The following is a 24,564-nucleotide window of genomic DNA, read 5'->3' as shown; positions in this document are numbered from 1 at the left end:
AAGACCTGAGCGGGGTGACCTTAAAACTGTTCCTGGGGGCACAGGAAAATTCTAGCCTTAGACCTGAGGCTACCAACCCCAGGATCCAGTTACTGTTTGAGATCCGTGACCAGGCTTGATAGAAGGCTACCTCCCACCAGGGCGACTAGTCATTGGGGAGGTTTCTTGGTCTCACGGGATGCTTCCTAGCGTCCCCCTCCAAACATAAACCCGGTACTTTTTTTCTTTTTATCTTCCCATCTGCCCCGGTCTCTGGATGATCTTCTACGGAAAAATCTCTTCCTAGTGAAGGGACGTCTATAGGAAGGGGTGGGCAGGGAAGAGAATATCTTTTTATCGTCGCCGGCTTTCTCCAGGAGTTCATCTAGGACTGGACCAAATAGATATTCCCCCTCACACGGGATGGAGCAAAGCCGGGATCTGGCCTGGATATCCCCGGGCCAGCATTTCAGCCATATAGCCCTTCGGGCTGCCTTTGATAGGCCTGCGGCTTTGGCCGCCATTCTTGCGGAATCTGCCAAAGCGTCGGCTAAAAAGGCTGCCGCATTCTGGATGGTAGGTAGGGTCTTCAAGATAGATTCCCTCGAGGCTCTGTCCTCTAATTGTGACTCCAGCTGGTCCAGCCAGACCATCATAGATCTGGCTGTGCAGGTAGCCGCTACTGCCGGCCTCAGGGCGCCAGCTGACATTTCCCATGTCCCTTTCAGGTAGGAGTCTGCCTTTTTATCTAGTGGATCTTTTAAGGAAGCCATGTCATCAAAGGGAATAGTGGATTTTTTGGACGCTTTATCCACTGCTGTGTCCAATTTCGGGGCTTTGTTCCATTTGTTCACCAAGGGGTCCTCAAAGGGATATCGTCTCTTAAAAGCCGGTGGTAGGAAGCCTTTTCTTTCTGGTTTCTTCCATTCCCTATTGATCAGGTTTTGGACCTTGTCGTTTAACGGGAATGACTTACGTTTCCTGGGATCTAAACCGCCGAACATTAGGTCCTGTGCTGACCGTTCTGGTTTTGCGTCTCTTACCCCCATGGTGGCCCTAACTGCTTTGACTAATTTATCCACTTGTTCTAGACCCAAGCAGAAACGACTGGCGTCCTCCTCTGAAGAGGACACAGACGAGGAGGTCGAGGGCTTTGAGGAATCTTCCTTTCCTCTAGGGTCCGCTGAGGAGTCCGACCCTGAGAAACTTGCTCTCTTTCTTTTCTTAGATGATTCCCCCTGGGACACGGACTTTAGAGCCTTAACTTCTGTCCTGATAATTTCACTTAGGCTCGTAGCGAAGTCAGGGGTTTCTTCCGCCACCTGTAGGAGTGGGGAAAGAGTAAGGAAGTATGTATGGTAATTTTTGGGACTACTCCCCCCCTTTTTTTTTTTCTTTACCGTCTGCCATATACATGACTGACACAGTTTTTTAGGGTAGGTGTCTGGCAAGGGGCAATTGCAAAGGGCGCACTCCCTGTTTTTCGCTTTGTCAGCGCACTTCTTCCCCTATAGAAGGAAAAAACATAAGGGGAACACAGCATCAGGGCACATTCACGAAGATCTCTTACCCTGAGCAGAAGGCGTAGGTACCGGATCACGGGGGGGGGGGGGGCGAGCTGGATCCTTCGGCCTGGAGGAAATTCTGTGGCCGGATTGTCCAGTTTGTTTTTTCTTTTGCTGGGAACTTGTCTGGGACCTCTCTGAGGTACGTTCCTGCTCTCGGTCCAGCTGGGTCACGGGAGCTTCTGGCTCATCCATTGCTGCACATCAGCTAAAGCAGCTCTGCAGCTATTCTGTGCCCTTTTTATCCTCCCCCCGGAAATCCTGGTTAGCAGGTGTCATGGCCAGGGGCTAGTTTCCCCCCCTCCCCCTCCCGAGACGTCCATAGACTCCACCCCCTGTGTCTCGCCCCCCTCCGCCCCCGCCGCTATGTCTGCGCCCGCGCCGCTGCGCTCGACGACGCACAGAGGAGGAAAGCCGGTCGGCATCCGACTTCCGGTCCGGCGCTACCGGCCCCGCCCCCCGCCGGCCGCATCACTTCCGGCCTTTGTGAACGTGCGGGGGCGCGCAGGCCGCCAGCGACACGGCGCCGCCCGACTGGGCACGGCGCTCCCTGCCCGTCACCAAGCCACCGCAGCCAGACCCAGACCGCGACCCGGACCGCGGTGTGACCACACCAGTAGGGCCAGGGATCGGGGTCCGGGGGGAATTTATACTTACCTGCCGGTCCTGGAGACGGGCATCCGCCGGACCCCGCTCCCACCTGCTCCACACACCGTCGTGGAGCCCTGCCCGGGCCCACCGTGACGCATCCAGGGGACCCCGCACCGCCCGAGGTAGGAGACCCCCGCTACCCGAGTCGGACAGCCAGCATGGCGATTCCTCGTCCATGATGGTACGATCTGTAGAGAATCCTGTCCTCCAGGAACAGGAAACCAACTGATGCGTGGGAGAGGTGCCGCCCTTATGTATCTGTAGGATTTCCTGTAGGGCGGATCCCCTCTCTCAGGTGGTGCTGTCATGGACGACCGAATAAACCAGCCGGTACACGGTATTGTGTGAGGAGCGTACACCGCTATACGGTGTATGTATGGAAAATTTTAAATCTCCGTCTATTTTTATGCGGAGTGACACACGCTGTCTCTGTATAGTTTGGACCGTAATCAAGCAGCAGATATACAAAACTGTTTGAAAAGCGGACAGCTCTATACGGTGTAGGTCTGGAAAAATGGAAAATCTCTTTTTTTTTTCCAGAGTCACACACAGATAGCTTGTATTTGTCCGTGATACCAGCCGGTAAACGGTAGTGTGTGAGGAGAGTACACCGCTATACGGGGTGTGAAAAAATGAACACTCGGTAACTGACCAGAACAAAATAATAAAAGTTGGAGTGCTTTGAAAAAAGCAGTTTGAACAGCAGTGTGCACACAGCAATGCAGCTATCAGGTAACCGTAAAAGGCAGCCTAATCACCACCAGCGCTGCTGCACACAACAAAAATCCTCCCCTTTCACTGCACACTGACTGTACAGTGAAAAGCGCTATCAGCAGAAGCAATTTTTTTTCTTCTTCCCTGCCTAACGCTCTCCCTATTCAGAATCAGCAGCAGCACCTCTCCCTATTCTAAGATCAGCAGAAGCAAGATGGCGGTTGGCGGTGATGGCCATTTATAGCCACTATGACGCCACACAAAGCCAGCCAATCACTTCAATGTCCTTCTCTAAGATGGTGGTGGCCGCTGCCCATGTCATCGCATTGCCCACAGTGTGCATCCTCCATCTTTGGCTGAGAAAAGGCGCTGGAAGCATTATTTGAAACGCGACTTTGGCGCTCGGGTCTGCGACCTCATGGCCGACCTCACGCTATGGTCGGGTTTCGATCGGCGACACCCGACTTTAGCTAAAGTCGGCCACTTTTGAATTTGACTGACCCCGTTTCTATGGTCGATAGAATACATAATTAAAAAAAAATAACCATATTACAAATGTATAAAACTTGTATTTGGTAATCTAAAATTTCTATACAAATTATCTCTATCACATTTTTCTAGCATTCATTCAGTTTCATGTATTATTAAAATAATAAAAATATTTTATGTTAATTTGTACATAAATCTCAGTCAATGTATAATGAAGTTATACATTATACAACATTCAAAAATAGGTTGTGGAATATATTGTATTAACTTCACTGTCTTTCATGGCAGTAAAAGGGGTGGCCATGGTATCACGGCTTCAATTTTCATTTCCTTTTATTAATTGTCCATTAAAATATTTTGGTCAATGGTGACTGGAATTTTCCGGTAAATTTTGCTACCACTGAAAACTCAAAATGTAAAATTAAAGTATGCAACCACTTTTGTCCTTTTTTGGCACAAAGAAGAAGTTGTCCACGGCTTGAACAATTTCTTGTCCTACTCCTCGCTTAGCCCCAATAAAATAATAAAGCTTATACTCACCTCCCATGCTGGCGCCATTCCCGCGGTGTCAGCACTCGCTCTCCCCAGTGCTCTCGTACTGATGTTTTGACACATGATGCAGGCACCCAATCAGCGCCGGCATCACTGTTCCTGTCTCCTGTCGAATGAAGAGTAAGTCCAAGATCAGCTGCAACCCAGACTTACTGTTCATGTTCGATTTGTCTGAAGGTGGAGAAAGTGATGCCAGCGCTGACTGGGCGCCGGCATCACATATCACAACAACTGCATGGGAGACCCGGGACCACGAGTGCTGACACCAAGGAAATGGTGTCGGCACGGGAGGTGAGAATAGGCTTTTAATTTTATGAGGGTCAAACGTTTTGATCAAGCAGGGATTGTCCTAGTAGTGGGACATTGATTCCATGGATGGGTGATAAATGTCTTTTACTTGAAAAACCCTTCAAAGAATCATTGCACACAGTTTTAGTGTATACAAATATCCAGTATTATAACATAAAAATGTATAGCAAAGTGAATCTGTCACTTTGTTCAGCATATTAAAAAACAGGAATAAACTGATATATAGTTTGTTGAAAAATATATATTATAACTTTTATTTTATTGATTTAAGGAGTCCCATGGGAAGATCACTCAACAGTTGACAGCTTCCCTATATGGTTGTTCAACCAGAGATATGCTACATGAACAAAAGTATTAGGACATCTACAAATTTCACGTACAAGCTTTTATAGCATCTCATTCTAAATCCATTGGCATTAATATGAAGTTTTTCTTCCCTTTGCAATTATAACAACTTTCACTCTTGTGGGAAGGCTTTCTAGATTTTAGAGTGTATCTGTGGAAATTTTTGCCCATTCATTCATAAGAACATTTGTGATATTAGACACTAACAGTGAAAACTTTCCCATAATTTCAGTAGATGGTAAAACATACCCATTCCAGCTGGTGCTGTTGGACCTGTTGGGAAATAAATAAAGACTATGTTAAATTTTGTAATATTTCTAAATTCAGTGTCAGTCTATGAGAAATAAAATGCAAAAAGTGTAAGGTTAAAGGCATGTAACAATGCAACAATCTGTGAGAAAAAAACTTATGTACCTGTTTGGTCTTAGGTAAGGAAATTGCACAGATATCACCTATTTTTAAGCCTAGCAAAAACTGGGCTATAGCATTGCAGGAAAAAATGAGATATTCCAGATGGAACCAGCCTTATCAATTGGATTAGGTTCCACTGCCAGACGGCTCTGACCGATATGCATCTCTCCTGATGAGCCCGCAGTAGGGGGAAACGCGTTGAGAGTGTGCGGATTATATCTGAGGAATCATGTCATCGTGGATTTTTAGCTATCATGATGCAGGAGTGTATAGGCACAGATAAGTTTTATGAATGGGCTTATTGATGTTGATATCTGGTGATTCAAATTAGGAGTGGGTGATGTATCTAACATTTGAAGTGGCTGTGGTGCATCTGATATATTACATTTTGATATGTGAATCTATCATGTTAAATGAAGTTTTTGATTGTTACGATATGTTTGATAATGTGATACCAGATAAGCCTGTTTTTTGCCTATCATTGGATTATGACTTTATAAGTTGGGCAGTTTTTGATCAAGGTACCTGCTGTGACAATTAACATACTCCATATACATAGCGTAGTGGTTTTGGAAAAGGGCACAATTTGCTACAATTTTATATTTAATATCATTAGCTCTATTGTATGTGAGTGATGTGTAGTAATTTAGACTGTCTGGACTTTCCACTTTTTCTCACATCTATATTTGACTGTATAAATCCATTTTTATTACATTCATGAAGATATTCTAAGCAAGTGGATACAGGCCATCTGGCCCTCTGTTTCAAATCTTTCGTCTTATAGGATGATATAGGAGACTAGGGACAGCCGTCGCACGAGCGGGGGCGCCATTCTCGTATTTCTTAGGGTGCAAAACTCCGCACCTAGGTAGGTGTTCAGACAGTCATTTTTGCATAGGGCCAGGTCACTCTTTTCTACACATCGGCTGAGTGAAATTGTTATCAGGTGGTAGCACTAAGTATCAATTTTTAGATATTCCCCTTATGCCCATTTCCTTTTTCCAGTTTTTTTGAGGTTTTTCTGGGCAAAAACATGCTTTTTTTGCAGTTTTTTAACTGCCAGGACGTAGTTTTTTCTGACCAGATGATTGTATTGGCAGATATAGCTGGTTAGATTGGTTCCATCCGGAATATCTCGTTTTTTTCCAGCAATGCTATAGCCCAGTTTTTGCTAGGCTTAAAAATAGGGGATATCTGTGCAATTTTAAATTGTTGTTTATGTACTTAATAAAAGTTATATTTTAATAGGGTTTTTTTTCAGTAAGTCGGTTTTGGTAACCCTCATTCACACATGTATTTGTAAGTTTTTTTCTTAGGTAAGGAAGTTGTGTCTCATACTGTCCCTGGAACTTGGACCCCAACTATCCCTGTCCCAGGGGTAATTTTGAAGGTAGAGAGGCCCGAGTCTCTGACCTTACTATGCTCTTGTTACACCCTGGTCTGTCCCATTCCCCACCCCATGAGGCATGGGACAGAAATATAATGTAAACAAGACACAAAAGTCAAAACAGGGATAATAGAAGACATCATACAAAAGCACTAACCACCAATAGTGAGGAGGATAGGGACAGGGAGGAAGAAACTCAATGGGAACAGGGACAAGGAGATAAACCCACACATACTACAGCAAACCATAGAACACTACTACAACAACAACTCTACTCCAACACTTAGCTTTAGCACAAAGCACAGGAAGACATGTCTTTCTCCGGTAGGGACAAGAAGGTAGGATCAGTTTATATAGGAAGAGGTAATGACCAGATCAGAAGCACCTGAAATAGAGCTGCATGTTTCTGACCAGCATACAATGAGTCGTTAACTTCTTCAGTACCAGAAGAAACTAAATCCATTTAATATGGGACATAAATCACACCATCTCTAAAGAAGACCTGTGATTCATTACCCTACGTGATGGTCTAACTCTAGGTCTTCCAGAGGGACGTGACACCCTCATGACATTACCTCGGAAGCATATGAAGTTGCAGTATAGGACCATAGACTTTCAGGGGAGTCATATTTGGAGACTCTTGAGACATACTCCAAATGCCTAATAATGTATAAGTGCAACCAAATGTATTATTAATTCACCCTAGCAGATTCTAATCAAAATTGTATATATAGTAGCTGCAATGCATTTCATGTAAACTGAGTACATAAATTAAATATAGTATTTATAGTTGTACAACAAACTAGACAGATTGGGAGAAAAAAAAAATAGATATTACTATATCAGATACTGGTTAATACATGTAGTATACTATGTAGTTTTCTATGTAGAAGCATACAAAGCGCTAGTTATAGTCATGTTAACTAGTTAAGCCATAGGTACATGGATATATGAAATTTTGAAAGGTTTATTTTTGGATTGGTATTCAATGTACAGATGTAATTCTAATTAATTATTGAGACTGTTAGTATAAGTGATGTATTAATCTTATGAAACAGAGTCAATATTTGACTACCCCTGTGCTTTAAACAACACAGCAATAGTTTCTAATGATGTTGTACAGTATATATAATAGGAATAATAATAATAATATAATCATACCTTGTGTGATGGAGTGAGCTTTGGAATAATAATAAAAAAGGTTATATATGGAAGTGATAATAAGGCAATAATTACAGTGCTGAGGTAGCATAATAAACTTAAGTTGCACATGAAAATGAAGAAAGTACATATCTATACACATGCAGCAGTTAAATGGAATCTGTCAGCATATTTTTGGTATGTTGTCTGAGAACAGCAGTAGGGCACAGACTCTGATTCCAATCATGTGTCACTCTCTGGTCTGCATGCTGTCATTTTGATACAATCCATGTTTTTGCTTCTAAAGATCTAGCAGTGCTCAGAATGCTGACCCCTGTGTAACCTCACCCACATTACAGATTGGCTGCTTTCTGTGTTCATTGGACATAGGCAGAAAGCTGTTAATCAGTGGCGGGTTTGTGTTACACAGAGTAGTTAACTAGGAAGTACAAGACACCTAGTCCAGTAGTGATAATCTCCTCAGGATAAAACACTGATTTTATTGAAATAGCGCAGTAAGTGACACAATGATGGAATCACAGTCACAAGACTCCTACATCATACTGCTCTAAAATTACATAGCAAAAAACTTATCATAGATTCCCTGTAACAAGTTGATTGTCAGAGCCAAGAAATGATTCTACAGTATATTTTCAACTTGCAAAATGATTTTGCTACAATTACATATAGTCTTTTTAGGACATATAGATTATATTGCAATTACATATCAGTCTATTTTAATTTAGATTAAAGGGAATCCGTCAGCAGGATTTTTGTTATGTAATCTGAGGACAGCATGATGTAGGGATTAAGCACAGATTTGAGGGATGTGTCACATGTCAGGCTGTGTTCTGTCCAGCCATATAATTGCTGTCTAGTCATTTTTTTATGTCTCCGATTATTACAGACATTGTATTTTTTGTGTATTAATCCTTCATATATTTCATATTGTAAGGTAACAGCACCACCTGCTGGTCGTTTAATGCATAGATTCTAGTTTAATTTGCAATGTCTTGTGGGAAGTTCCTAGGGCATTGTGGGATTGTTCCTGTTGCATCATGGTCTTATTGTGACACTGTGAAGGGAACAGCAGCCATCATTCCTCCATGTGTCTTAGGAGAAACTACACCATTCGTGTTCTTCATGGTCCTTAAACAGCCTGCTCTAAGCATAGTTGATAAGCACTATCTAGGTGTTATAATCCTGTGTTTATCAATACGTTTGTTGTACTAAGTAGGTAATCATCAGTTTGTATATTACCTCATGTTACCTGTGTATTGCAGACTATTTGTGTTTCATGCTCCGTGCAGTTATATATTCTGAAATGCTCCTGTTATTGCATTCTATAGTTTCACCCTTTCCTGTCACATCTGCAATCAATAAAAGAAGGTTACAATTTTACAGCCACTTTTCTTAAAGAAGACAGGGGTTTAGCTACATGTCTCAATGCACACCCTGCTAACGTGTATGAGGACAGTATAGGCTGTGTGCTGTTTTTTTTTTTACAATGAAGGTTTTATTACCTGGTAATTATCATTGCCCGAACTACCGCAGCTACAGAAGCGTGTGCATGGTCATCTAACTCCGCCCCTTCCTATGATAAGCAGCTTACTAGCCATAGACAATGTACACACAGAGTCTGGTGTGAGCACAGTTAGCTTTCTCAGCTCTGTTCTGAATTTAAAAACTCCACGTCAGAACAGCCGCTCCCAGTAAACTAAGCAATGCATCATTGGAATCAAGGTCTCTTTGGCTGCATCAGCCTGCTCTCAGGTTATGCATCAAAAACCTGGTGACAGATTCCCTTTAATTATCACACCCCCAATATTATTATAGCAAGGGTGAGTGCAGAGAATGCACAGCTGCCCAATGACTGTTGGCTTGCAGTGCTGGATCCTAGGTACCTGTAAATCTTGCGTAAGCCTCATTGGGTGGCAAGTACTGGTGTAAAAGGTGAAATGTGCAGGATATGGAGGTGCTATATATGCAGTGAGAAAAAAAAGTTCTCTTTAACTGAACATCCTAGCCACTATTTGGACTACTAAAACACAACAGCTCATAAGATCCCCTGGATTAATTCTCAAGATGAAACTCATCAGGATAATTAACAAGCCTTATAGGGTCAGGTCACCAGACTGGGTCATTCTTACATGCGTAGATATTCTAGAATAGAGCCAGGAAAGAAACATCTAGGCTGAATTAGAGAAAGATTATAGAATCCAAGAACCTGAATGTTTTGCTGTAGCACCTTCATAATGGACAAAATTAGCTTGGTACCATAGCCTTACAATGAGATGTTATCACCTGTTTAGCCATACTCTTATATACGTAGGATAGATGGTCATCATAACAGATATAGTTTTATTGGGTTAATATGCTTTTTAAGAGTTATATATTTCAAATTCTATTTGCAATGCCACTCACTTTTGCTGTGACATTATTTTCTCGCCTTAATTTTCAAGGTTCTAGAAAGGGGTTATCTATCAGCACATATTGAAATAAAGGAATTACATTGTGATGACTTCATCAGTGTATTAGTCACAATGAATGGTAATATTACAGTGACCATATAGTTATTACTGCATCTATATTGTTCATCCGATGTGTAAAAGTGTCATATTATTATTCTTTTATTATTTATTTATATTACATTGATTCCATGGTGCTGTACATGAGAAAGGGTTACATACAAATTACAGATATCAATTACAGTAGGCAAACTAACAATGGTAGACTGGTATAGAGGGGAGAGGACCCTGCCGTTGGGGCTTACATTCTACAGGATGGTGGGGAAGGAGACAGTAGGTCGGGGGTTGCAGCAGCTTCGGCATTGGTGATCCCACCTTTCTTGACAACATTCCCCAACAAATGCTTCCTATGATTTATTTCCACTGTATCCCACTACTCCACTAAGGGTCCCGTCACACCAAACGATGCACCAGCGATCCCGACAAAGATACGACCTGGTCAGGATCGCTGGTGCATCGCTACATGATCGCTGGTGAGCTGCCAAACACGCAGACACACCAGCAATCAGGACCAGCGAAGACGCTGGTATCCAAGGTAAATATCAGGTAACTAAGCGCACGCGTCGCTTAGTTACCCGCTGTGTACCTTGGATACCAGTGCGCTTGCGCTGAGAGCTGGTATCCAAGGTAAATATCGGGTAACTAAGCGCTTGCAGCACTTAGTTACCCGCTGTGTACCTTGGATACCAGCTGCCAGCACGAGCACGCTGGTATCCAAGGTACACAGCAGGTAACTAAACGCCGTGCGCTCTTAGTTATCAGATATTTACCTTGGATACCAGCTCCCAGCGTCTGCTTACAGCTCTGGGAGCTCGCTGATCCTTGGTCTCCCGCTGCCATACGCAGCGATGCGTGCTTGCCAGCAGAAGACCAATGATCAAAAAATGGCCCATGACATTCCTGCACGATCAGCGATACCCGGCGGGGGGCCGGTCGCTGATGCGTGCCACACACAGCAAGATCGCTAGCAAGATTGCTGATGTGTCACAAAATCAGCTATCTCGCTAAAGATCTCGCTATGTGTGATGGGCCCCTAAATGGGGTCTGTTTCCAATTGTTACGATTCCAATTTCTATTTTCTAATTTTATTGTAATGAGCGAAAAAGATTAATCTCCCTGATCTATTGGTTGATGAGTAGGGAAAATGACCCTGACCCCATGTCTGTAGGTGATAAGACAAGTAAACTAAAGAGAAAAGATGGAGGGCACCACTGTAGATAATTCTTGGATCACCTATAGCAAATATATACTAGTGCAAAAACCAAGACGAAGACAAGCTATATAAATTGGGATCACCAGACATGATAAAATACAAAAAAGTAACAACTACACAAAAACGATGAATAACAACAATTAAGAAGTCAAAAACATGACACAAGACATGATCAACCGCAATTAGGATGACAACCCTGTCAGGCAAATAGATGCTATCTTAATAAATCATATACAGGATCTAGGTAAATAAGACCAAACAAGGGATACAGTGGGGAAAAAAAGTATTTAGTCAGTCAGCAATAGTGCAAGTTCCACCACTTAAAAAGATGAGAGGCGTCTGTAATTTACATCATAGGTAGACCTCAACTATGGGAGACAAACTGAGAAAAAAAAAATCCAGAAAATCACATTGTCTGTTTTTTTTTTCATTTTATTTGCATATTATGGTGGAAAATAAGTATTTGGTCAGAAACAAAATTTCATCTCAATACTTTGTGATATATCCTTTGTTGGCAATGACAGAGGTCAAACGTTTTCTGTAAGTCTTCACAAGGTTGCCACACACTGTTGTTGGTATGTTGGCCCATTCCTCCATGCAGATCTCCTCTAGAGCAGTGATGTTTTTGGCTTTTCGCTTGGCAACACGGACTTTCAACTCCCTCCAAAGGTTTTCTATAGGGTTGAGATCTGGAGACTGGCTAGGCCACTCCAGGACCTTGAAATGCTTCTTACGAAGCCACTCCTTCGTTGCCCTGGCGGTGTGCTTTGGATCATTGTCATGTTGAAAGACCCAGCCACGTTTCATCTTCAATGCCCTTGCTGATGGAAGGAGGTTTGCACTCAAAATCTCACGATACATGGCCCCATTCATTCTTTCATGTACCCGGATCAGTCGTCCTGGCCCCTTTGCAGAGAAACAGTCCCAAAGCATGATGTTTCCACCACCATGCTTTACAGTAGGTATGGTGTTTGATGGATGCAACTCCGTATTCTTTTTCCTCCAAACACGACAAGTTGTGTTTCTACCAAACAGTTCCAGTTTGATTTCATCAGACCATAGGACATTCTCCCAAAACTCCTCTGGATCATCCAAATGCTCTCTAGCAAACTTCAGACGGGCCCGGACATGTACAGGCTTAAGCAGTGGGACACGTCTGGCACTGCAGGATCTGAGTCCATGGTGGCGTAGTGTGTTACTTATGGTAGGCCTTGTTACATTGGTCCCAGCTCTCTGCAGTTCATTCACTAGGTCCCCCCGCGTGGTTCTGGGATTTTTGCTCACCGTTCTTGTGATCATTCTGACCCCACGGGGTGGGATTTTGCGTGGAGCACCAGATCGAGGGAGATTATCAGTGGTCTTGTATGTCTTCCATTTCTAATTATTGCTCCCACAGTTGATTTCTTCACTCCAAGCTGGTTGGCTATTGCAGATTCAGTCTTCCCAGCCTGGTGCAGGGCTACAATTTTGTTTCTGGTGTCCTTTGACAGCTCTTTGGTCTTCACCATAGTGGAGTTTGGAGTCAGACTGTTTGAGGGTGTGCACAGGTGTCTTTTTATACTGATAACAAGTTTAAACAGGTGCCATTACTACAGGTAATGAGTGGAGGAAAGAGGAGACTCTTAAAGAAGAAGTTACAGGTCTGTGAGAGCCAGAAATCTTGATTGCTTGTTTCTGACCAAATACTTATTTTCCACCATAATATGCAAATAAAATGAAAAAAAAAAACAGAGAATGTGATTTTCTGGATTTTTTTTTCTCAGTTTGTCTCCCATAGTTGAGGTCTACCTATGATGTAAATTACAGACGCCTCTCATCTTTTTAAGTCGTGGAACTTGCACTATTGCTGACTGACTAAATACTTTTTTGCCCCACTGTATATTAGCCCCTCACAATAAAATGCTGTATGGATCCCCTGTAGCGCAATGAAATAATCAAAATCAATATTAATAAAGCTATAACAACTGCTATAAGATGAAGTTTAAATACCAAAAAAGCAGCCATAAAGCATGATGAAAAAAAGATGTAATATGAGAAGCATTGCTGGAAAGAGCAGGGATCCAAAGCACATACCTACATCAAGCAAGTAATGATGCCAATGGTGTATATTGATCACAGAGCATAATAACCTGGGTCAGCAATAAGTCCATGCATCTGACATGGCAAAAAGTGACCAACGCGTGTCGCCACACGCGTGTGGCTTCCTCAGGGGCCAATAGCAAAAGATGTGTAGCAAACATCTTAAATACATGATCAATTAATTATTAATTGAATTCAGCTGTTTTAGGACTTACCCAATGGAACCACAAAATCAACTTATATGCGTGAGCATGATACAAAACGCCACGAGTGTTAGGCCGGGGTCACACTAACCAACGCAAAATACGGTCAGTATTTTACATGCGTAATACGGAAGAATGGCCCCTAAACAGTGCTCCGTATGTCATCCGTAATCAAGGTGTGGTCGCGTATTTTGCGCATGTAAGCATCCGTATGTAATCCGTATGGCGAGATTTTCTCGCAGGCTTGCAAAATGGACATATAATGGAGCCCTATGACAGGGTTTATAACAGAAACCAAGGAATAGATATAGACACATAGAATGCATATATATATATATATATATATATATGCGCATTCTGTGTGTCTATATCTATTCTTTCGTTTCTTTATTAAACCTGTCAGTGTGAGTTTACTGTATAGCGCACTGAATTGCCGGCTTTGCTAAAAGACACCGGGTGCGTATTTCTCGCAAGTCACATGTGTGGTCCGTGTGTAATCCGTATTTTTTGCGCACCCATAGACTTGCATTGGCGTACTACGGCCGTAGTACGCTGACAATCGCAGCATGCTGCGATTGGCACGGAGCGTAGAATACTGAATGAGAAATATACGGCTGGTGCGAGGGACCCCATAGAGAATCATTGGTCCGTGTCTAATGCGTGCTTTTTGCGCCTCTCACTCGTCCGTATTCCTCGCCAGTGTGACCCCGGCCTTAGTAGCACACACATATAAAGACCAAATGAGTCTGTTGTGAATAAAACCACAAGACAAGTAAACAGGTAAAAGTGCAGTTACCTGTGATACAACCCCCATCCTCCCATCCCTTGTTCAGACTGTATGACCCCCTGGAATGATGGGCATGTGTAGTAATGAAGAATGGTCTGGACCAATGGCTGTCACTGCTTGGTGGGTCAATTGGGTGCAGGCTGGTGTAGTTCAACCTATCTGTAGTGATACTTAGCTGCAGAGTGAGCAAGATGAAAGGGCACACGTTCCCCAATTCAGTGGATATGGTGTTGTGATCATTCAGACTCCCTCACTGTATTCATGTGTTTTTTGAATAAATGATGGTGAAAAGCACAGGTTTTGCCATGTATGCAATGGCATGTGTGTTTGTTAAATGTTAGAGACTTAGAAGGTGTAATGTACCTGATTAAATAGATTCAGAGTCAAAAAACATGTCAGCTTACCTTTTCCAGACTTGCATATGGAGCGTTGGTTGGTGGTTGAGCCAGTGGATATCCCACATCCCATGATGCGCGGTTTGCAATGCAATTATCCAAGTATTATTCTAATAGAAAACAAAAGTATGCCATTGTCCAACATGTCACCAAAGAAAATAAACCTGCCATAGTGGTAAGACTATGTCATATGGACCCAGAGGATTTATGGAGTAAGCTTAGAAGAATGTAGCAGCAGATGCCGACCTTGTTGTACAGCCAGAAGTTGCCTGCATCTGATGCAACAGGAGACAGCTCCGATCGCTGCTGGTTACTCATTTGAATGTTGCTGTCAATAAATGACACCTTAAATGACTTGCTTATGAGTCTGCGTGTGAACTGGCACCCATCAGCACCCCTGCAATGTGATTGTACAGTGCTGATGGGTTACCCTAGCAGCCAACTGCCTGTGGCTGGGCTTCATAGGAGAACATCAATTTAACTTTATACTGTAATACTAAATTATTGCAGAATATAGTGTAAGCAATCAAATGATCACAGGTTCAAGTCCAACAAGATAACAAAAAATGGTTAAAAAAAAGTAAAAAACTAATATCAATTTGAATAATCCCATTTACCAGTTCATATCTAAATAGAAGCAAATAAAAAGTAAACATATTTGGTAACGCTGTATCCGTAAAAGTTGATCTGTCAAAATAAAAACATTTTGAAACCATACATGAAACAGTATAAAGAAAATATAAAAAATTGCTATTTTTTCAGTCACTGCACTTGCCCCCAAAAATGCAATAAAAAGCAATGAAAACATCTTATGTATCCCAAATAGATATCAATAAAAACATCAACTTGGTGAGTTAAAAAACTAAGCTCTCATATAGGTCCATTGATATAAAACTAATAACATTTATCAGAGAATAATGACAAAGACCAAAGTTTTGTTTTTTTTGTTGCTTAGTTCACAATTATTTAGCCAGTATAATCTAATCCAACACAAGCTTGGTATCAATGTAATCATAGTGAAGAATCAGAATGCCAGTCTATTTTTATTGCACAATGAATGCCGTAAGAAAACCCCCCCAAAAAACTTGGAAATGCATTTTTTTCACCAAAATTTTAAAAATATATATAAAACTTAACATCACCTTTTCCCAGGTTAAAAGTAAAGAAATAAAAAATAAGACTATTTGGTGTCCCCTTAACTGTAAAAGTACAGCCTATCAAAATATAACATTAATTATCCTGAAAGTTGGGTCGCTTTCCCAGGGCTTTGGGGTACTCGGTACCGGGCCGGTGTCAGGGGAATGTGTCACAGCAGCGGTGACCCGGTCCGTGGCCCTGGGCGCCCAAGTAATGGGGGAATGTAGTTAATAGAATGGAATAATTCGTGACGCCACTTGTGGTGCTCGGCAAGGGAGGTGTTAAGCCGACGCTGCAGACAGATCCTCTGGGACAGAAGGTATGGTGCAGCAGTGATGATATAGCCCTCCACAGGCAGGGCTGATGTCCCAGGGCAGTGTAGTTGTAATGGTTGTGGAAAGGCGCAGGCAGTGTAAAGAATGGTACCCAGATGTAGCGGTGCTGAGCGGGTTGGTACAAGAATGAATGGAGGACACCAAGGCTTGCAGTTCCAAAGCTTTACTCACAGTCTGCGGTACACAAGGGTGCCTGCCTCCGGGCCGTGTCCTCCGGGTCAGAGAATCAGCCAACCTCAAGGCCAAATGGAAAGCTCCTCTCCAACACTCCGCCAACATGTACCTTTCCTGAACGACTCCTCTATTGCGCCCTAAAATGTGAAGATCACCAGAACCGTGGTACACTGGAGTTCCTCTTTACAGATGTTCCCAAGAACTCTACTTGTACGGCAGATAGATGTAGCCTGCTTCGGGGGGGGGGGGGGACTCCCTTCTCCTGAGTCCCGGCTCTCTATCTGATTGCTGTTGTGCCCCAAGTCTTAGATGGGAGTAGTGCATTTACAGCCAACTACTCCACCGGTGTCTGCTGCAGAACCATAAGTGTCCATACAACCTCGGGGACCGGGCCCCGGCCTTGCGCTGAGAACCTATAGGCAGGGTTCCTCTTCCAACCCACGTCCTCTCTGTTCTCCTACTCCTTCATTCCGTACTTGTCTTTCTCTGTTATGGAAGCTTAGGTTTCAGTTCTACGTCTTTCTCCTTCTTTCCCTTTCCCGTGCCAGCTGGCTCAGATCACTGAGGCAGCTGCAGCACTCCTTCCTCCATCCCTTCTTCCAGGGATCCTCACTCCTGTCTGAGTGACTTCTTACCCGCCTGACCTTATGCCAGACTGAACCTCTAATCCTACACTTTCCCACTCTTTTATATATCTCAACTCCACCCACCTCCCAGCACATCCAGTGTTCCAAGCAGGGAACCACCAGAGGTGCTCTGCTACTCTCTAAGCACTGAGCCACAATGTGGTTGTGCAGAACTACCCTGTTGTGTGGGGTGCGAGTGTTGGAGCGTGGAAAGGAGTTCCCACCTTACCTGGATGGTGGGGCACTACACCTTAGGAGAAGTTGCAGTACCTCTGTGGCGACTGAGCCTCAGGGGCGCCACAAATGGTAAACATCATAAAGGAAAAAAAAAGTCCAAATTACAGCATTGTTTTTTTTCGCCATACTCCACCAGAAAATATAATAAAAATATTGCAAGTATCCCAAAATGATCTCAATATACGGTAAATATCAGCTCACTATGCAAAAAACAATCCCTCAGACAACTGCACTGATGGGAAAATAAAAAAGTTACAAATCTTAGAAAATACAATTTTTTTTTATATTCACCTCTTTAAACATGACATACCAAAAAGAGACAAAAACCGCAGCATCAAAAATGTGATAAAAACGCAAGTAAAAAATGCGCCCAAAAACGCAATGAAAAAAAAAAAAAAACTGCACATAATCTAATTTACTTGGTGCAGAAATGTTATAGAAAATCTGCAACATCAAAAACTCAGTACACCAGGAGATGTGGAGAGGGCCGTAGGAGGGCAACAACCTAGCAGCAGGACCGCTACCTCAGCCTTTTTGCAAGGAGGAACAGGAGGAGCACTGCCAGAGCCCTGCAAAATGACCTCCAGCAGGCCACAAATGTGCATGTGTCTGCACAAATGGTTAGAAGCTGACTCCATGAGGATAGTCTGAGTGCCTGATGTCCACAGATGGGGGTTGTGCTCACAGCCCAACACCGTGCAAGAAGCTTGGCATTTGCCACAGAACACCAGGATAGGCAAATTCACCACTGGCGCCCTGTGCTCTTCACAGATGAAAGCAGGTTCACACTGAGCGCATGTGACAGACGTGACAGAGTCTGGAGACATCGTGGAGAGCGATCTGCTGCCTGCAACATCCTTCAGCATGACTGGTTTGGCAGTGGGTCAGTAATGGTGTGGGGTGGCATTTCTTTGGAGGGCCGCACAGCCCTCCATGTGCTTGACCAGGGCCGCCATCAGGGCACTACTGCCCTGACTGGCGTATGGGGCCCGGTGGGCAGAGGGGGCCCGTATTGGGCCCGGTCTCCTCTGCTCACCGGGCCCCTACCAGCAGGTAAACCGGGCCCTTAGCGCGGCGCTACGGGCGGCAGCTAAACGTTATTGACATGCGGGCCCGTCGGCCCGCACGTCAATAGTTAACAGCCGCTAGCCAATCGGAGGCTGGCAGCTGACATCAGCCACAGCGCGCACCTCGCCGGCATCTGATGTCAGTGTCAGTCGCCGACTAGAGCGCAATTCAGCAGCTTGGTGGGATGGAGCCTCGCCCGCCGCTGGAGCGCGGCCAGGTAAGAAGAACTTGTTTTTTTTGTTTGTTTGCTTTATTTTTTACAGCGGTGATCCGGGGGGCCCGGGGCAGAATGCTGGAGACTGGGGCAGAATACTGGAGACTGGGGCAGAATGCTGGAGACCGGGGCAGAATTCTGGACATGGGGCAGAATGCTGGAGACTGGGGCAGAATGCTGGAGACTGGGGCAGAATGCTGGAGACTGGGGCAGAATGCTGGAGACTGGGGCAGAATGCTGGAGACTGGGGCAGAATGGAGATACAGGGCATGATTGGAGACAGATGGGGCAGGGTTGGAGATAGATCGCACAGGATCATGGGGCAGGATGGATACGATGGAGATCATATGGGGAAGAATGGATACTCATGAGGGCGGGATGGGAGAACATATGGCAAAAACCAGGAATGAGACACACGGGGGTCAGGATGGGGGATATTATTACCATAGGGGCTAATTAAGGGATATTATTACTGCAGTGATGTATTTAATTTTTTGAGGATACTGTTTTAAATGGGGGGGAGCGGTCCTGTTACTGTGCAGAGCGACACTATGTCACCTTTTTTTCTTCATGTGGTGTAATGTAGAAGTTGGGAAAAAATAAGTAATGTGCTCTGCAAGCTGAGCTCTAGATAACGGTGTTATTTCCTGCAGAGACATGCCCTGGCTCGAAGACGTGATGGCGATCTGTGCTAGATGAATGAAAAGCAAGGATGAAGGACTTCACCTAGAGACATCACTGGTGAGTTAGTATGTTACCTGTACACTGACACTATACACTGTATACTATATACAGAGGTCCTGTGTATAATATCATCAGTGATCACTGTGTTACCTATACATTATATACAGAGCTCCTGTGTATAATGTCTTGATCACTATATGACCTGTACACAGACACTGCATGCCAAATACAAATCGCCTGTGTATAATGCCCCTTATGGTGATAGTATTTTTTTTTTATTAATGATCAGTATTGTAGTATTCAGTCACCATGTGGTGGTAATATGTGGTCTGGGCATGGTGCGGTGGTATTTGTCCCTTGTATGTGCTATTAGTTGGTCACTTTGTAGTGGTAATATGTGGTCTGGTCATGGTGTGGTGGTATTTGTTCCTTGTATGTAATATTATTCGGTCACTATGGTAGTAATATGTGGTCTGGTCATGGTGTGGCGGTATTTGTTCCTTGTATGTGGCATTATAGGTCACTATGTGGTGGTAATATGTGGTCTGGACATGGTGTAGCGGTATTTGTTCCTTGTATGTGATATTATTTGTCATTTTAAAAATTGAAAAATAAATAAAAATATACCTAAAGTGTATTGCATATTTTAACAAATATTTAATAGGTTACAGTAGAGTATAGCTCAGCCAAAAGTGTCTACCCTGTTATGTTGGCGGCTTAAAAAAATCTCTTGTCCAAAGCAAAAGCTGCCAGCTATATGTGTGATCTGGTAATGGGAACTGTTAATGTGTGATAGGTGAGAAGTGGAGTTTTTCCAAGAGAGAGCGGTGGGACTGTGGACAGTTTGAGGGGTGGAGCCTGGGCGGAGTCTCACGGGTGCCCCGAAAATTTTGCCAGTATGGGGCCCTGAAATTCCAAGTGGCAGCCCTGTGCTTGCCAGAGGTAACCTGACTGCCATTAGGTACTGAGATGAGATCCTCAGACCCCTTGTGAGACCATATGCTGGTGTGGTTGGCGCTGGGTTCCTCCTAATGCAGGACAATGCCAGACGTCATGTAGCTGGAGTGTGTCAGCAGTTCCTGCAAGATGAAGGCATTGAAGCTATGGACTGGCCTGCCCTTTCCCCAGACCTGAATCTGATTGAGCACATCTGGGACATCATGTCTCGCTCCTCCATCAACGTCACATTGCACCACAGACTGTCCAGGAGTTGGCAGATGCTTTAGTCCAGGTCTGGTAGGAGATCCCTCAGGAGACCATCCGCCGCCTCATCAGGAGCATACCCAGGCGTTGTAGGGAGATCATACAGGCACGTGGTGGCCACACATACTACTGAGCATCATTTCCTTGTCTTGAGGCATTTCCACTGAAGTTGGATCAGCCTGTAATTTGATTTTCCACTTTGATTTTGAGTATCCTTCCAAAACCAGACCACCATGGGATACTAATTTTGATTTTACATTGATCATTTTTATGTTTTCTTGTTCTCAATGCATGCCACTATGTAATGAATAAAGATTTGCAGCTTCAATATTTCATAGCAGAGAGTATATATATATATATATATATATATATATATATATATATATATATTATATATATATGTGAACAACGACAAAGCAAAGTCCAGCAATAACGTGAGCAATCCAGGATGCTGTTAAAATTTTTTTTCTTTTTATTCATAAATCCATTAAAATGCAATGGTCCGAGCAGTTCAAAACAGCAATAACGCAGGAAAGTCGTGCAGATAGGACTACGCGTTTCAGCGGTAGAACCCGCCTTCTTCACGGTCCAGAATCTCTCTCTCTCTCGCTTATATATATATATATATATATATATATATATATATATATATATATATATATATATATATTTATTTATTTATATTAGTTATTGTCATTAATAAAAAAGAACTATAGTTTGGTTTACACTTTACAAATATTATGCCAAATATGAGAGTCTACAACCAGAATTACTGAGTGTAAATAGATTATCTGATCAATAATGAAAGTTTAGTTTATTATTATTCATCCATACGTAAAAATGATCACTGCCATTGATCAAACAATAAGTGGATGTCTATTGTCCTACGGTAATGCTTACCTAGCTTGAATGAGTATGTAAATATCATTAATGGAAATCATTAATAAACTCATTGTACATTAGAATTGTATTTTTATGAGTGGGAATACTAAATTAATAATTTTATCATTATGAAAATAAATTGTTTAACTTACAGATTCTGTTTGCGTTAATGGGATAATTATCGTTTCATATTTTATTTTGGGGGTTTTTCATATGCACAGTAGTTGTAAATCCAGTATGCAAATAGGGGCATTATGATATCATAATGAGGGGCAGGGCTTGACGCGCACACACTTTTCCCCCAGTATGTAAATAGGGGCAAAATTGGTGAATTGGAATGCGCGGGGTTAAAATTTCGCATATGGGTACTGGACTATGGGATGGAGGATATGTATGATGGATATATGGGCACGGGACTATGGGATGGCGGATATGTATATTTGATGGGGGCAAAGAAGTAGAGATGCAGAGGTATCAGTCACTCCTGGGCCATGGTGCCTGACGGGAGACCCAAGTCCCAGTGACACAGGGAAACCAGCATTAGAAATGAAGGTGGGAGCTCGGGTACAGGATTCACATTGGGGCCCAGGAACCCTCCAAAATTTCAAGTGGGTATTTTGGCATAATCAGTAAATATATATTGTATATCTATAAAATATTGTATTTGGAAATACAGTTTTAGAAAGAACCTTATTAATAATTCTAGATTAACTTATATTAGTTGCTTATTTTCATATGCTCTATTAAAATAAATAGTAACAACGTACCTTCCTTTATGCTTTTCATCATTCGGCTCTTTTCTCTTCATCATCCAGTCCTAGATAATGACGTCTTTGCATCTAAAAGTTATAAATCGAGAATGGCCCTGAAAAAGATCATAATAAATGTGCTCAACGTCTGTCTTACACAGTGACTGGGTATCTGGACAAAGCACAGACTGGTTTATTTACAGAACCGGATGACTGTGTAACCCCACGTGACACTTAAGACACTGAAAGGATCTATAATGGATTAGGATTATGCAAGATCTTGAAACAAATATCCTACAGACTTTTCTCTAATTGCCATGTAGCTCTTGGATTTTACACAAGGAATAAATGCAGAATATTCTTGGGTCAAGCCAAATTTTGACAAAACTGAAAAAAATAAATATTATATTTTTACCAGACTATACCAGTTATACATGTATACAGTATATATTGTAGTGCAGCGGTGTCCACGCTGTGTAGTGATGAGGCAGTGAACCATGCATGTTCAAACCAAAACGTGTTTAATGTCCAAAAACTCACACAGTGCACAGCTGTAGCCTCCGGATCGCTGCCAGGAAAACACAAGACAGTCCGGGACCGTGAGCGACCGCACTGCCTTGTACACAAGGGTGCCAGACCCTTTGGCAAGATCAAAACTGACACACCCAAACTCTTCCTGCAGGGTTTTTTTTTTTCCTTCACTCCAATCTGTGGCCATAGGCCACATATAAGATCTGGGCTGGAGGAAAGGGACCGGACCCCACTATCTTCCTGCAGTCTGTTTCAAAAATAAAAGCCCATACCGGGTTTTCCTGAACAAGCTCCTTGGTCAAAATAACTTGACCAGGTTCAAACTTACCCTTATTCTGCCTTGTGACTCACAGGCACGCTGCTGTGACCACAAGGCACCGAGGGGATCCAATACGCTTATGAGCGCGTTCTGGGGGACACATAGCAACCCTCACATATGACTCCAGTCACTGCCTCGCAATATATATATATTATATATATATATATATATATAATATATATATATATATATATATACTGTATATATATATATATACACACACACACACACACACACACACACACACACACACACACACACACACACACACACACACACAGTGTTAAGGCAATAACACTGTTACATGGTATTGTCTGCTAAAATATTATAGTCTAATTTTCGATCTGGTGGTTTATATCTTAACACAAATACATTTTTACAATATTATTTCAAATATACTGTTTATATAATTGACATAATAGTGTAAAAGAGGTATACATACATTTTAAAACAAAAACCGCAAGACCTAAAAGGGATCTTTATTGGATTCCACACATGGCGACAAAGAAATAAGCCAAGAATGTTTTTGTCAATATAAATCTAGGAAAATAGAATCATCGTAATATTTTGAACATACTCACACTTAAAGGGTTTGCAGTCAGAACGTATTGGGAACTGCTCTACAGCACCAAGCAGCAGCTACTACACATTTAATGGAGCTCATAACAGTTGATCAGTTAGGGTGCTGGGTGTTGGACCCCAACCAATCTGATATTGATGACTTATCCTTTAGATACGCCATCAATATATTCTGACCATACAACCCCCTTAAGTAAACATTATAAAGTCCACATATCATTTTAAAGGTATGCAATGTGGAATTCACAGACCACTTCAGTTGCATTCAGATGTCAAGGTTTCAAATGTACAGCACATGAATGCAATGCTTGTGACATCCGTGTGTGTGTTTGCAACATGGACCCTATCATTAGAATGGGCAAGTTTGGTTTGCAAATCAACAAAAGTCAGACATGCCTTTCAGAACATTGGTCTGCAAAAAAAAAAAAGACAAGTGACAAGGCACAGACTACGATATGCATATTAATATACATGTCTAGAAATATTGATATGCATAAAAATATCAGTGGGCTTGGAATGTTTCTCAATGATATTTCCTTTGTTGTACATCTAAGAATTTTCTTGTCTTGAGCACTGCCCTGCGATTTTTGCCCTGAAGGATTAACTGTACCATCGTCTACAGTAAGGGTCCACAACTTGTGGCTCCGGAGCCACTATTTGGCTCACGGTCCCATAATGTGTTGCTCAAAGTTGTCTGCCAGCTTTGTGTATCAGCACCATATTAGCAAAAAGTCATGAAGAGAAGGTCTCTAGATGATGACTTTGGTGAGTAGCCCTGCACAGAACAGATCTGAATGTGTATATACTGGCTGGTGGTAGGGAAGGATAAACATGGTAAACTGGTGATAGTTAGATGATAGTTAGATGGGGGCTTGGAGCTCGATGCTGTAGTAGGGTGGTGAGTAAGCATGATGCAAGAATACCGAAAGGGGGGAAAGTGAGAACTTCTGGATGTATGTATAATGCCTACAAGGGAGGGGGCACAAGATCTTGGTGTGATTTCTGTGGGGAAGCTTTGACTATCATTATGCAGATAACAGGAGGCTCACTACTGAGATGGATGGGGGCTCTGGATGTGA

At 42.7% G+C, this 24,564-nt stretch overlaps 1 protein-coding gene across 1 annotated transcript in view; it reads right to left on the bottom strand.

Annotated features, from left to right (window-relative positions):
• Nucleotides 1-22,202, bottom strand: part of PPEF2 (protein phosphatase with EF-hand domain 2) — a 167,591-nt gene extending 145,389 nt beyond the window's left edge. The window contains exons 1-3 of the mRNA XM_073541188.1: nucleotides 22,075-22,202; nucleotides 14,757-14,857; nucleotides 4,854-4,877 (exon numbers count right to left, since the gene is read on the bottom strand). Coding sequence (XP_073397289.1) covers nucleotides 4,854-4,877; nucleotides 14,757-14,820 — 88 coding nt within the window. The 5' untranslated portion in view covers nucleotides 14,821-14,857; nucleotides 22,075-22,202. The remainder of the gene's footprint in view (nucleotides 1-4,853; nucleotides 4,878-14,756; nucleotides 14,858-22,074) is intronic.
• Between the last annotated feature and the right edge of the window lie 2,362 nt (nucleotides 22,203-24,564).

Source organism: Dendrobates tinctorius, unplaced genomic scaffold (genome assembly GCF_039654945.1).
Source record: "Dendrobates tinctorius isolate UK_male_01 unplaced genomic scaffold, ASM3965494v1 ptg000011l, whole genome shotgun sequence".
NCBI lineage: Eukaryota > Metazoa > Chordata > Amphibia > Anura > Dendrobatidae > Dendrobates > Dendrobates tinctorius.
Note: the sequence above shows the minus strand (reverse complement) of the source record. Positions and strands in the feature narration are given on the sequence as shown.